At 34.1% G+C, this 14,428-nt stretch overlaps 1 protein-coding gene across 2 annotated transcripts; it reads right to left on the bottom strand.

The window, feature by feature from the left end:
- Positions 1-501: 501 nt before the first annotated feature.
- Positions 502-14,322, bottom strand: LOC117116083 (serine/threonine-protein kinase Nek2-like). 2 transcript variants are annotated; one of them, XM_033260026.1, is made up of 9 exons: positions 14,197-14,322; positions 12,353-12,455; positions 11,667-11,884; positions 10,482-10,719; positions 9,611-9,693; positions 8,894-9,020; positions 8,038-8,282; positions 6,696-6,769; positions 502-1,325 (listed from the first exon to the last, which is right to left on the bottom strand). In XM_033260026.1, exons 2-9 carry the CDS (start codon positions 12,446-12,448, stop codon positions 1,102-1,104), a joined length of 1,305 nt encoding a protein of 434 aa, XP_033115917.1. In that variant the 5' UTR covers positions 12,449-12,455; positions 14,197-14,322; the 3' UTR covers positions 502-1,101. The 2 variants fall into 2 exon arrangements, with proteins under 2 accessions (XP_033115917.1, XP_033115918.1); XM_033260027.1 differs by lacking the exon at positions 14,197-14,322 and adding an exon at positions 14,130-14,152.
- Positions 14,323-14,428: the final 106 nt, after the last annotated feature.

Here is a 14,428-nt window from a genome sequence, read left to right as displayed (position 1 = left end):
ATACTTTGGGACATGATTTATAAACATTAAACTGTTGATCTATAGTGAAAAACAAATTTAGATTTTTTGAGCTCCCATATTTTATAGCTCATTTACTCAATACTGGCCTGTGCGACCACGACATGCCTCAATTATGCTGCAGTAGTCACAGTTTTAGCTTATTATGTTCTGATGTTTTTGTAATTTAATATTTTTCAGACTTTCAAAATGGTTTTTCACTTCATCCGGAATTACGCATGGGTCACTATTTTTCCAGCATTTTGCATCCTTGGATATTACCTTGACCAGAAAGCTACAGAAGATTTAAGTAGTTGGAAGAATCGCACACAATTATTCAGACGAGAACTTAGATCTGATGAAAAAGATCCCTGGAAGTCCAAGTAGAATTTAAATAATTTGTGTGACATTACTATAAATGGAAGTTACAGTGTACATACAACTAGAAAACTACGAACAGGAATTAATACATATTCTTAAAACAATCCGTAATGATGGAATCGTGTGATTGCCGAGTTTGGTTTTCAATATATACTGTAGTTGATGAGACAAATATTTTGAATTAAAAACACAAGACCGGTGCTGCTGCAGTAGCTATGGGATGTAGGTTCCAGATTTAAAATACTTCTGATGGAGAGGATTTGCATATCAAAATAATGAAGACAACAGTTACAGATATTACTTTTATTTGACATTAAAATATACATGCAACTGTACTGTATACACAACCATCCAGATATGGTAGTTGCATAAAGAACTGTACTCAACACCGATTTACTAAACCAATAATAAAGATAATATACAAAATGTTACAAAAAATTTTAATCATTATTACCTTAAAAATATCAATATTGTAAATTTTTAGTTGACCATCAATCACAAGAGGTCGCTTCTCCTGGATGTGATTCTACTGGTAATAAGCAATAATGCTTATCAAGTTTTATTATGTTATATTTTGTTAATAAAATAGAATATTCCTATAAAATGTTAATAACCATGTGGTAGAATATCCATGGAAGTACCTGCTATAAAACTATCATCTAGCCTGCTCATGTTTGCTTGATTAAAATCATTAAATCTTTAATTGATTTGTCTCTTTGTTTCTTATCTCATTGCTAGTAATCTTTTACTTTTCATCTTGGAAATTAATTCTAGTTTTCTTAAAGCGTCGGTCCTTTGGTTCGCTTTCTGAAGTCGTTCTTGCAGTGCTTTAGACATCTTTGTGTTTTCATGGGTTTCATTTTCTTTGCCTGGCATTTTAAAATGAACCTTCTTCGGAGAATCCTTTGTCTTCAGTACACCATTTGGGTATATCTCATCTGTAAACACTATTATTGAAAATAAAAGATATGTAACAATTAACATTAGATACAGTATATTTAGTTTTCATGTGCTTTCTGTGTCATACCTGTCAGGTTTTTATCAGATGAATTCAGAATGAAGTTGATGTTCTATAGGGTACAACTATGTTTGTTCATTTGCTCAAATTAAGTTGCATTATAGTAGAAGCCTTGTACTGCAAGTCTTAATGATTATTTGCTATATTCTTGATATTATTAAGTATAATACATCCTTAAACATTCTGTTCATCTTATAAGTATATGACAGCATGTATGATAGAAAGAAATCACACCCTTGGACCACGTAGAAAAATTGTTAGATTATCATTCCTGCCTGCGTCAAAAATTAGGGAAATATTGATGCGTGAATAAATTTTTTTTTGCCGCATCATTTATTTCAACAGCTTAAAAAAACAAGCACAATTTTGTGACAGGAAAACCACTTTCTTTAAACAAAAATAATAAAATCAAACCAGTTTTTATAAAAGATTTAAAATATTCTTGCCAAATAAGAACAGTCCCTCCCTCATCAATAAAAAAAAAAAGCAATATTCTATTATTAAAAAAAAAAAAAAAAACGCCCAACCTCATCACATTATTTTTTTTAAAGAGCGATAATCTAATTATTTTTTTCTATGTTCCTTTATGCTCTGTCAAGATCGTTAACTGTTGTATGCCCATATATAGTCATGATGTGATGTCATCATGTCCATATTTAGGTGTGTCACTTTTGTTGTTTGAAAGTGTGGACAGGGAAGGGCTTTACACTTCTTTATGGACATCATTATTTGAAAGCAGTGAACTCTATAAAAAGAATCATGAACACTACTAACAAGGAAAGGATTTTATTTTAATCATTTTCAGCACAACTTCACTAATAAAATACATTCACGAAAACACAATCTCACATTACCTACATACATATTTCTTTTCCTTTCTTTGATAACGGTATATATTACTTTCACAAATACACAATCCCACATTAAGACATAACTATATATTTTTTCTTATATAACAGTAAATTGTACATTCACAACTAGACAATCACAACACATATCCATATATGTATTTAATTAACAGTACTATATTATATAAAAAAAAAACTTGCAATACTTTTATAAATATATATTTTCAATATTGTTTTTAAACATGCTTTAAAAAAAAAAGAAAAGTATAAAATATTCTATAGTTTAATGTTTGTATGATGGTGGTATAAAAATATACTATTTCTTCTTAATATGCTATATGATAATAAATATGGCGCTGCATAATAAATTTTGAATTGTATTTTTATACATACTACCGAAATATTGTACAACCATGATTATACCCTGGATTTCATGCAAATTTGCTATAATGCAAAAGTAAATGTTTTCCAAAAAAAGGATTAAAAATAATAGAAATGCATTAATAAGAAACTAAACAAACTTCTCGTGAAATATTGGCCAGATCCTATAGGAACCATGCGGCTGGTAAGAAATAGTTTGTAGCAGTTTTCAAATTGCTGGGTATTTCAAGTTTTGCTTCAAACATATTTATAATTATTATTGGTTAATGGTTGCCTAGGATACAGAGGGGGCAATTGGCGTAGCCTTTGAACTTTTGGATGATAAACATCATCTAAAACCTTCTTAGGGTAAGAGATACCTTTCTCGGACTTCAGTTCATGAACACGGTTGTTTGTCTTCAGTACTTGGCATTGCTTAAACATCGCTTCAGCCCTACAGGAAAAAATAAAAAATAAAATTTTCAAATTTGTAATATTTTTAACAAGGTAGTTGATCAAGCAGAGCTGACCTCTACTGTAACTAGTACAGTGTATACAGGGGCGGATTTGAGGGGGGGGGGGCAGCCCGGTGTCCAGAACACAAAAATTTTGCAGGGTGAATTCCCCGGACCCCCTAGGACAGTGTCTCGATCGGCCCAACTTTCGTCCCCCCCCACTTTTGGACATCTCTGGATCTGCCCCTTGTATAGGAGGGAGTCCCAGGTGTCCTCTTAAGCTGGGCACTAACTGCTCCCGAAGGTTGTCGGCGGACGAAATTCAATGGAGAATGCAACGTCACAATGCGCACGCAATGGATATTTTTGCGGTAATTTTTATAATACTTTTTTATTAATTCCCTGTACAGGAATAAAATTTTAATGCATTTTATAACTAAGTACAGTATAAACATTTTTTTTATGGTAATATTTATATAAATTTTATGGACATATTATTTGTATTTTATTTTGTTGGATGGGGGTTGGAGAGCCATGTAGAAAGTGATTTATTTTGCTATTGGCGATACGATACGATTCACAGGGTTAAATTTCAGATCAGCGGCACCCATCACTTTGATGGTACACCCAAGAACAATAAAGTTCAAAAACAACTTGCACCAAAATAAAACAAAATTTATCTTCCGCAAATTCATGATGATGTTTGCATTTTTACTACTGTATTATTGACTGTCACCTTGAAGCCACCTAGCCATTGAGTATCACAATATCACATTGCACAACAAATGAAATGTACAATCAGATGTATTAACATTTAACTTTCTCAAACATGGGACTCCTGAAAGAAATTTGCACTGGAAATAGTGAAGAAACCCACGTAATCTTTAAATGGTGGTTATTTAGAATGTGAATGGAATTTTCTATAGCTCCTTCAGATTCTGCCGTATCAAGTTTGATATTTGATTACCATAAATTACCAGGGGGTGGCCCTAGGACTATCTCCCCCTCCCCCTCAAAAAAAAAAGAGAGAGAGAGAAAAGAAAGGTTAAAGAGGGTCAGCACTCCAAAACAGGACATTTTTTTATTCAAATTCCATTACCAGTGTCTATGGCCTTTATAAAAAAAAAATCTCAAACATTACCCCAACTCAGTTTCCCCAACCAAGATTTTTCTGTGGATCTGCCCCTGAAACATGTGTTTCAAAAGCCATAAAATATTTGAATTTTACTTGCCTTTCAAATTTTTCATCTATTAACTTTTCTTTGATACTAAGTGCTTTTTCCTTTGTTTCCAGTTCTCTTTCACGTTGTTCTAATTTCCTTTCCCGTTCCTCAATCTGTTTTTCTCTTGATTTTAATAACTCATCCTCCTGCTGTTGCAATTCAGGTTGAGATGAGGACCTTCTATCTTTCTCCTTCCTGATCGATGATAGTCTAGGATGTTTAAGTATCTCCTCAATGCTTGGACGCAGTATGGACTAAAAAGATAATTGAGACATTGAATCTATATCCATTTATAAATAGCAAGTCAATGGTGCTATTAATTCTGTAATTTTTAATATGTGTACATTTTTTATGTGTACAAGTTAAGGCAGGTGAGTACCCAAATACATAACAGAAATAAAATAAAAATTACATATTTTATGCCTACTCATCTGTCATTGTTTAAAAAGGGCTTAAAATCTTTTCTGAACTTTGAAATCAAAATTTCTCAACCTATATTTGTTGATTAATATGTTGTATATTAATTTTATTTCCTGACCTTTATTTTATCTTTGTTACATATTTCACAGTTGTTATTTTTCTACAACTTCAACACTTTTTTAAAAGTGGAGTTTATTATAATCCACACTGTAATAAAGTTCTTATTCTTAAACTTTATTTGCCAAAAAAGCAAAGTGCAATGTCAATTCATCCTCCAATACAAGACCACCTTTGGGACCTGAAAATTGGGGGGGGGGTGTCTTGGGGTTTAGTCTCAACTTAGGGTGTTAGCTTAGTGTTGATAGATTGAAGATTGTTTTTTGGTTCTTTGAAAACATGGTTTCAAATCAAAGTGGTCTTCAACAGGGAAGATGCACTGAACTATACAAATATACTAAAAAATAAATATTAATTAGTAAAATTAATAAGTAATTTTTGTTGATATCTTACATTTACTTTCAACATTTGGAAGATGAGCGTATTTAAGTCTGCACTGTATTGATGCTGTCTCTTATACACATCTAGATGTGTATAAGAGACAGGTATAGGAGGGAGTCCCAGGTGTCCTCTTAAGCTGGGCACTAACTGCTCCCGAAGGTTGTCGGCGGACGAAATTCAATGGAGAATGCAACGTCACAATGCGCACGCAATGGATATTTTTGCGGTAATTCCCCCCCAACAATAAAAAAAAAAAGCAATATTCTATTATTAAAAAAAAAAAAAACGCCCAACCTCATCACATTATTTTTTTTAAAGAGCGATAATCTAATTATTTTTTCTATGTTCCTATTTCCTATTTTATGCTCTGTCCAGATCGTTAACTGTTGTATGCCCATATATGGTCATGATGTGATGTCATCATGTCCATATTTAGGTATGTCACTTTTGTTTTTTGAAAGTGTGGACAGGGAAGGGCTTTACACTTCTTTATGGACATCATTATTTGAAAGCAGTGAACTCTATAAAAAGAATCATGAACACTACTAACAAGGAAAGGATTTTATTTTAATCATTTTCAGCACAACTTCACTAATAAAATACATTCACGAAAACACAATCTCACATTACCTACATACATATTTCTTTTCCTTTCTTTGATAATGGTATATATATTACTTTCACAAATACACAATCTCACATTAAGACATAACTATATATTTTTTCTTGTATAACAGTAAATTGTACATTCACAACTAGACAATCACAACACATATATATATTTAATTAACAGTACTATATTATATAAAAAAAAAAAACTTTCAATACTTTCAAACATTATTCAATATCTGTGGACTTAAGATAATCTATTTTTTTTTAAATGGGCTGATACAAGGTGACATGAAGAAGTCCCATATGGCTAATACTGTAATACTAATAATAAAATATAAGCATACTTCCTTAAATCTTTTATAAATATATATTTTCAATATTGTTTTTAAACATACTTAAAAAAAAAAAGAAAAGTATAAAATATTCTATAGTTTAATGTTTGTATGATGGTGGTATAAAAATATACTATTTCTTCTTAATATGCTATATGATAATAAATATGGCGCTGCATAATAAATTTTGAATTGTATTTTTATACATACTACCGAAATATTGTACAACCATGATTATACCCTGGATTTCATGCAAATTTGCTATAATGCAAAAGTAAATGTTTTCCAAAAAAAGGATTAAAAATAATAGAAATGCATTAATAAGAAACTAAACAAACTTCCCGTGAAATATTGGCCAGATCCTATAGGAACCATGCGGCTGGTAAGAAATAGTTTGTAGCAGTATTGCTGGGTATTTCAAGTTTTGCTTCAAACATATTTATAATTATTATTGGTTAATGGTTGCCTAGGATACAGAGGGGGCAATTGGCGTAGCCTTTGAACTTTTGGATGATAAACATCATCTAAAACCTTCTTAGGGTAAGAGATACCTTTCTCGGACTTCAGTTCATGAACACGGTTGTTTGTCTTCAGTGCTTGGCATTGCTTAAACATCGCTTCAGCCCTACTGGAAAAAATGAAATTTTCAAATTTGTAACATAACAATATTTTTAAAAAGGTAGTTGATCAAGCAGAGCCGACCTCTACTGTAACTAGTACAGTGTATACAGGGGCGGATTTGGGGTGGTGGGGCAGCCCGGTGTCCAGAACACAAAAATTTTGCAGGCGGAATGCCCCCGGACCCCATAGGACAGTGTCTCGATCGGCCCAACTTTCGTCTCCCCCCCCCCCTTTTGAACATCTCTGGATCCACCCCTTGTATAGGAGGGAGTCCCAGGTGTCCTCTTAAGCTGGACACTAACTGCTCCCGAAGGTTGTCGGCGGACGAAATTCAATGGAGAATGCAACGTCACAATGCGCACGCAATGGATATTTTTGCTCTTTTTACCTTTTTATGGTAATTTTTATAATACGTTTTTATTAATTCCCTGTACAGGAATTAAATTTTAATGCATTTTATAACTGGATACCTTAATTCAAGTATAACATTTTTTTTTTATGGTAATATTTATATAAATTTTATGGACACATTATTTGTATTTTATTTTGTTGGATGGGGGTTGGAGAGCCATGTAGAAAGTGATTTATTTTGCTATTGGCGATACGATACGATTCATAGGGTTAAATTTCAGATCAGCGGCACCCATCACTTTGATGGTACACCCAAGAACAATAAAGTTCAAAAACAACTTGCACCAAAATAAAACAAAATTTATCTTCCGCAAATTCATGATGATGTTTGCCTTTTTACTACTGTATTACTGACTGTCACCTTGAAGCTAACTAGCCATTGGGTATCACAATATCACATTGCACAACAAATGAAATGTACAATCAGATGTATTAACATTTAACTTTCACAAACATGAGACTCCTGAAAGAAATTTGTACTGGAAATAGTGAAGAAACCCACTTAATCTTTTAATGGTAGTTATTTAGAATGTGAATGGAATTTTCTATAACTCTTTCAGATTCTGCCGTATCAAGTTTGATATTTATCATAAATTACCAGGGGCCCCTAGGACTATCTCCCCCACCCCCACCAAAAAAAAAAAAAGAAAGAGAGAGAGAGAAGAAAAGAAACAGGAAAATAAGCTCAGTATTAAAAAACAGGACATTCTTTTCATTCAAATTCCATTACCAGTGTCTATGGCCATTTATAAAAAAATCTCAAACATTACCCCAACTCAGTTTCCCCTACCAAGATTTTTCTGTGGATCTGCCCCTGAAACATGTGTTTCTAAAGCCATAAAATATTTCAATTTTACTTGCCTTTCAAATTTTCCATCTATTAGCTTTTCTTTGATACTAAGTGCTTTTTCCTTTGTTTCCAGTTCTCTTTCACGTTGTTCTAATTTCCTTTCCCGTTCCTCAATCTGTTTTTCTCTTGATTTTAATAACTCATCCTCCTGCTGTTGCAATTCAGGTTGAGATGAGGACCTTTTATCTTTCTCCTTCCTGATCGATGATAGTCTAGGATGTTTAAGTATCTCCTCAATGCTTGGACGCAGTATGGACTAAAAAGATAATTGAGACATTGAATCTATATCTATTTTTAAATAGCAAGTCAATGGTGCTATTAATTCTTTAATGAATTTATATCTGGTATATAAACATTTTTTATGTGTACAAGTTAAGGCAGGTGAGTACCCAAATACATAACAGAAATAAAATAAAAATTACATATTTTATGCCTACTCATCTGTCATTGTTTAAAAAGTGTCTTAAAATCTTTTCTGAACCTTGAAATCAAAATTTCTCAACCTATATTTGTTGATTAATATGTTGTATATTAATTTTATTTCCTTAATCCACACTGTAATAAAGTTCTTATTCTTAAACTTTATTTGCCAAAAAAGCAAAATGCAATGTCAGTTAGTGGTACATACAGTTCATCCTCCAATACAAGATCACTTTTGGGACCTGAAAATGGGGGGGGGGGGTGTCTTGGGGTTTAGTCTCAACTTAGGGCGTTAGCTTAGTGTTGATAGATTGAAGATTGTTTTTTGGTTCTTTGAAAACATGGTTTCAAATCAAAGTGGTCTTGAACAGGGAAGATGCACTGAACTATACAAATATACTAAAAAATAAATATTAATTAGCAAAGTAATTTTTGTTGATATCTTACATTTACTTTCAACATTTGGAAGATGAGCGTATTTAAGTCTGCACTGTATTGATGCGGTATACTCTTAAAAGTTCCGTCTTTGATCTTGACAGCAAGTGCCTTTTGATTGACAGCTGTGAATGGTGGACTAAAGAAAAAGTCAATCATTATTAATAAATTCAATTAATATCGTTATTGATAATGAACACTCAGTGCCGAGTCGTGCCATACCTGCAAAGTGTGTAACAACAACAACAATGCAACAACAACAATGGTAATCAATGGCGTATCTATTGGGGTGCGTACGCTCCCATAAAAGCTTGTGCCTCCCCTCAGTCATCACCCCCCACCTCCTTGCTGGATGTTTTTGAACCAAAAAATAGTCTAAAATCTCATCAATAATTGGCAAAATGGATGGGCTGTAAAAGTGGCTCAGCTTATGTTTCAGCCTTCAATGCAAGCCGGCTACAGCCCCTGGCTTTGTTTTGGGCATACAACATCAGGCCCATCCTTTGCAGGGTCTTGCTATGGGGTTAAACCTTTGCCCTGCATCCTCTAATTAAAAAAAAAACCCTTATTTTGCAAGATGCAACCCCTTCACTTAATCAGTAAGACCTTCGACTTCACCCTCGCGTCCGCATTAATTCCCCAATTTTAATGATATTTATGGACAACAGTGCTCGATAATTTCTCAGTTTTCATTATCTTTAAAAAATAATATAATTTTGTAGAACAAACCTTAATGCGCACAGTTCATAGATTAGACAGCCCAGAGACCATATGTCAGACTTCTCATTATAGGACTGGTGATTCATTTGCTCCTGTTGGATAATGAATGTGTTAAGGTCTATCTACACTATCAAATTTTATATGATAAATTCAGGGTTGTATCTGTAGAAAACTAAGTGTGGGTGACAGCCATTTTAAGGGTGGGTGGGCGATAACATTGGTACACTCTAAATAATGAGTGGATTTTAAGGATGGAAAAGTGGGTTAATAAGGGTGGGTGGAGGGCCATGAAATTAGCTTTAGACTGGGTGGAAAACTTCAAGGCTGGGTGGGCCCATCCACCTCCGCCCACCATAACTACATCCCTGCAAATTTGTATGGATTGCACATATATGGACATGATGATGACACATCACATCCATATTTGGGCATGATATCATATCATACCTCCATTGTTTAATGGAATAAAATAGATTTCAAAAATGTTGACATTGCAGCATGTTTTGGACATTACCTCTGATACAGGATGTGACGAGTGACTGGTTTGGTTTGTCTGTGCCACAGCACCATTGGGATTCAAACACAAGACCTTCCCATTACTGTTCGAAAAGTATACCAACGTAGCTATCAGGCCAACTGCTATACAGTATAACCTTAGATACTACAAATCCGACCCAACCCACTTTAAGATATTGCATAATACACAATGATTAATAGTAAATCATAGGATAATAAATTTAATAATAATATGGAGAACACCTCAATAATATTTGCGATCAGTAGGCAGAATATCCAAACAGTAATCCAAATGGGGACATATGCCTATGTATTTTTCTCTCAAAAACGAATTTTATAGTCTCACCATTACAGCAGTACTTACCGGGGACATGTAATATGGCGTTCCAACAAATGTTTTTGCAAAACTAGTGTCATGTGACAAGACACGAGCCAATCCAAAATCACCTAATTTGACATTGTGATTAGCATCAAGAAACACGTTGGCTGGCTTCAGATCTCGATGCAAAATCGCACGCCCAGAGCCCCTTCTATGGCATTCTTGCAAAGCTAATGTAGTTTGTGACAGTATCTTCCACACAAAATCTTCCTCTAAGTATTTCCTTTGAAAGAAAATTATAATTAGAAGACTAAATGTTAATTACATGCATTTTTTTCTTTTCTCATCCAGAAAATATGAACATAAATTATTATACTACATAAGCCTACTTTTTGCTAATTTATATATTTACTTCAGTATTTTATTATAAAAAAAAAATGGCAATCTATCAGTGGGAAGCCCATATTTATCTGCCCAGGTATTTACCATATGGGGCCCATGTACTTTAAAATATGGGCATTCCCATATATATTTGCCTATATATTTGGCATATGGGCTCCATATGGGTAAACCATGGGCAAGGCCCATATGTGATTGCCCAGACGGATCCAATAAGGGAAAAATATGGGGTACCCCACAAGACATTTCCCAGATATTTTGCATATGGGCCCCATGTGGGATTGTTACCTGGGTTGTAATCTTCTTCATTATGTTAATTTCATAATAAATTTAAATTTAACTCCACCTTTTTTTAATTTTCAAAAATTTAGGCAGGGCCTGAGCCCTCACTTAAATCCACCTATATTTCTAATAACAACTTTCCGATTAATGCTATTTTTATCGATACAAGTTCGTTAATGTGACAGTTCAAGTGACACAACGTCAGGATTATACTAGTTAGGTGACGTTTTCAGATGGATTTAAACTATAGCCTCAAATCACACAACACAACCATGTATACCTACAGTGGTATATACAGGCTCTATGTGGTCTCATCTTTGACCACATTAAAGGGCCCTGGGATATTTATCAGCATTTTATATTGGTATCAGCATCATATATTGGCCGAATTGGAGCACTAACATGTACAAAAATACTCCATCAAAATACACCAAAGCAGACAACGCTTTTAATCCAGGGTAGTAAGATTGAACAAGCCTTAACCAGGGGCCTCAGACATTTTTTATTACATTACTACTTTTGTACAAATGAAATTGGGATGTACTATACCTGTCTCTTTTACACTTGGAAATAATCGCTGACAGATCACCGCCCTCGCAAAACTCCATAACAATGTATATGGTGGAATGGCTGCGATCAACAATACGGTCATAATAGCGAACTATGTGCTGATGTTTTAATTCCCTTAATAAATTTACTTCTGATACAAGCATCTGCTTTTCGGTTTCTGTCATGGTTCCATAATCCATTTCCTTCCAAAGCAAAATCTTCGCACATAATGAAAAATCAAATAATTGTTAAAGACAGTATTAACAACATCAGGAAAGATATTAAAAAGGTCTATTTTTAATAATTAATAATAATAAAAATATTGATCAATTGTTATTATACTAAATATACACTACCATTTAAATATTTTAAACAATGATAGTCAAATTTAAGAATGCTATTTTCACCTTGGAACCCTTGTTTGATCTGAATTCAATATCAGCTACACAGGGATGTAGTTATTATTGGTGGGTTTTCCACCCAGTCTAAAGCTAATTTCATCGCCCACCACCCACCCTTGTTAACGCACTTTTCCATCCTTAAAATCCACTCTTATTATTTACAGTACACCCACCCTTAAAATGTCTATCACCCTCCTTAGGTTTTTACAGCTATTGTACAACCCTGTCTACATAAATTAAAGGTCCTGTTTATTATTAGCTATGAAATATATGAAGTAATACAACCTTCCCATCAGCTTTTCTTCGTATTTTCTTACAGGTGCCATACGACCCACTACCAATCTTGTACAGAATTTCATAATCTTCCAGCTTAGACGGCATAGTGACTCTGTCGTATTAATAAAAATAGAAACATCTGAATAGACATTTGGCTTACTTAGTATATTAAAAGGAAAGCTGCATTTTAACCGAAGACTAGAATTTGCTATTAACATGTTGGCTGCCAGCGATGAGTATACTTGCCCACCGGGTGTTGCTAAGGACACCAGGGACGAGTATACTGTACTTGTCAAAATCTGGTAACATTCTAGCGTTTATAACTTCTTTGATATACATTGTAGAACCAGACTCAACGGCTGGTAGTTCAGAGAAGAAACACACCTAGACAATAACCTACAAATGAAGTATGTATGTTTGTTATGTTGCCGGTAGTATAAACGAGCGGCACAAGTGGGGGGGGGGGCACGCTTTGAACATATACCAACAAATGCAAAAAGCAGACGAAATAACTCACACTTGGCGTAGTCAAGAAAAAATGCTGCACAGTGGCATCGACAAGTTTACATATTTTTCCAGCTAATTTATTAGACATATGATCACTTTGATGATATATGGACTAATTTTTGCATGGAGGATATATTCCCAGGCCTTATTTTACAGTCTTGTATGGTGGTCTGGCCATCTGAAAGTTTTGGAAGCCCTTTTTTTCGTCCCCATCCCCCAAAGAAAAAATTTGATCCGCCCTTGATAAACATCTTATTCTCAAAAAAACTTTATGTACATGTTTCCAGCTTTTTCCGAACGAAGAAAAAATATAGGGAGTGTTTATTATGTTGGCGCTGGCAAATATGCCAAAATGTTATTTTTCCGGTCTATTTCTCTGATTTCCTAAAATTGTAATGTATGATGTCATCAAGTTTCTGGTAGCGAGTTGTTCGTTTTGCAGATGCCGGCAGAGACATTACATGCATTGTTTAACCGTGACATACTGATGGCAAAAAGCTTCTTTCTACTAAATTTCCAGTTGGAATTACAAATAGTGATACGAAGTGAAGGTTTGTTAAGGCCATTGGATGAAGTGTAGTTCTCAGCCATTGTCTGTGCCTTGCTCCTTCGCAAACACTGGACAACCCATTTAAGTGCTGTTGTTTCGGTTGTTTATAGTAGCGGTCGGGCATCGCTAGTAAAAACCTTTCAAAAGTGGTCCAGGGGGAAGCCCCCACCCCCACACCAAAAAAAAAAGACAATTTAGTGGTTTCAAAGGCTTATTCAATCAATTTTTTATTAGTCTATTAGTAGAAAATATTATTTTTTCTCCCCAATGTGACCATTATTAATATTAACTTTCCAGCTATGCTAACACCCCTGGGCTCCTGCTCTAATAATAATATGGTTATTGGTGAAATCTGTTTATATAGCCCTCCTAAGCCTGTATGCCTATTATAGGCTATACAGTTTCTTCATTTACATATGAATGTTTATTTTTAATGAATAAAATAAAGTGAGCTTGGGAAAAAAAGCAAGGCCTACTGGCCTCGGCTCTACGAAAAAGTCAATAACAACCTCCTTGCAAGAAGCAGCTTGTTTGAGACATAGGCCTAGACCTACACCGCCGTGTCTGCGTGGTTCAACAGCCGACGACGGTGATAGGCTAGGCCTTTCTACTACTAGCCTAGCTAGGCTACGCAGACAAAAGCTAGTAGAAAAGCAAAGAAGGTAGCTTAGGCTAAGGTCTTAGGGCTAAAATGTGTCTTTAACAGTTGTTTAACAATATGTTTCATACCTAAATATTCGGCCTAAATATGAATTAAAAACGTAATAACAATGACATTAAACCTGATTAAACTCACCAAAATATGACAGAATCTTCGAAAATGTTTTTGTTTCATGTGCAAAGTGCGTTTTAAAGAAGCCGCGTTCAATCTGTATTTTGATTGGACATTTAATTGCATTCGTTCATTCTTATTGGATGCAAAAATAGTTCAAAGTTCAAAAAGCCTTTTCCATTATAAATTGAATAGACGTGTTCATTTTTGAATTAATTAAAATTTGTTACGTTTACATCTGATATAGTATATGTAA

The sequence above is a fragment of the Anneissia japonica genome, unplaced genomic scaffold (assembly GCF_011630105.1).
Source record: "Anneissia japonica isolate Jap-2015-1 unplaced genomic scaffold, ASM1163010v1 scaffold287743_len2803612_cov181, whole genome shotgun sequence".
NCBI lineage: Eukaryota > Metazoa > Echinodermata > Crinoidea > Comatulida > Comatulidae > Anneissia > Anneissia japonica.
The sequence above is the reverse complement of the archived record's forward strand: the minus strand, read 5'-3'. Positions and strand labels throughout refer to the sequence as shown.

Bases quoted from the DNA above. Each gene is read 5' to 3' on its own strand.
- LOC117116083 (XM_033260026.1), bottom strand. From the start codon at position 12,448: ATGCCGTCTAAGCTGGAAGATTATGAAATTCTGTACAAGATTGGTAGT. The intron at 10,720-11,666 runs GTATAGTACATC...TTTCTTTCAAAG, and splicing joins TCCAAGTGTAAAAGAGACAG to GAAATACTTAGAGGAAGATT. The intron at 8,283-8,893 runs GTAAGATATCAA...TTATCTTTTTAG, and splicing joins TCCAAATGTTGAAAGTAAAT to TCCATACTGCGTCCAAGCAT.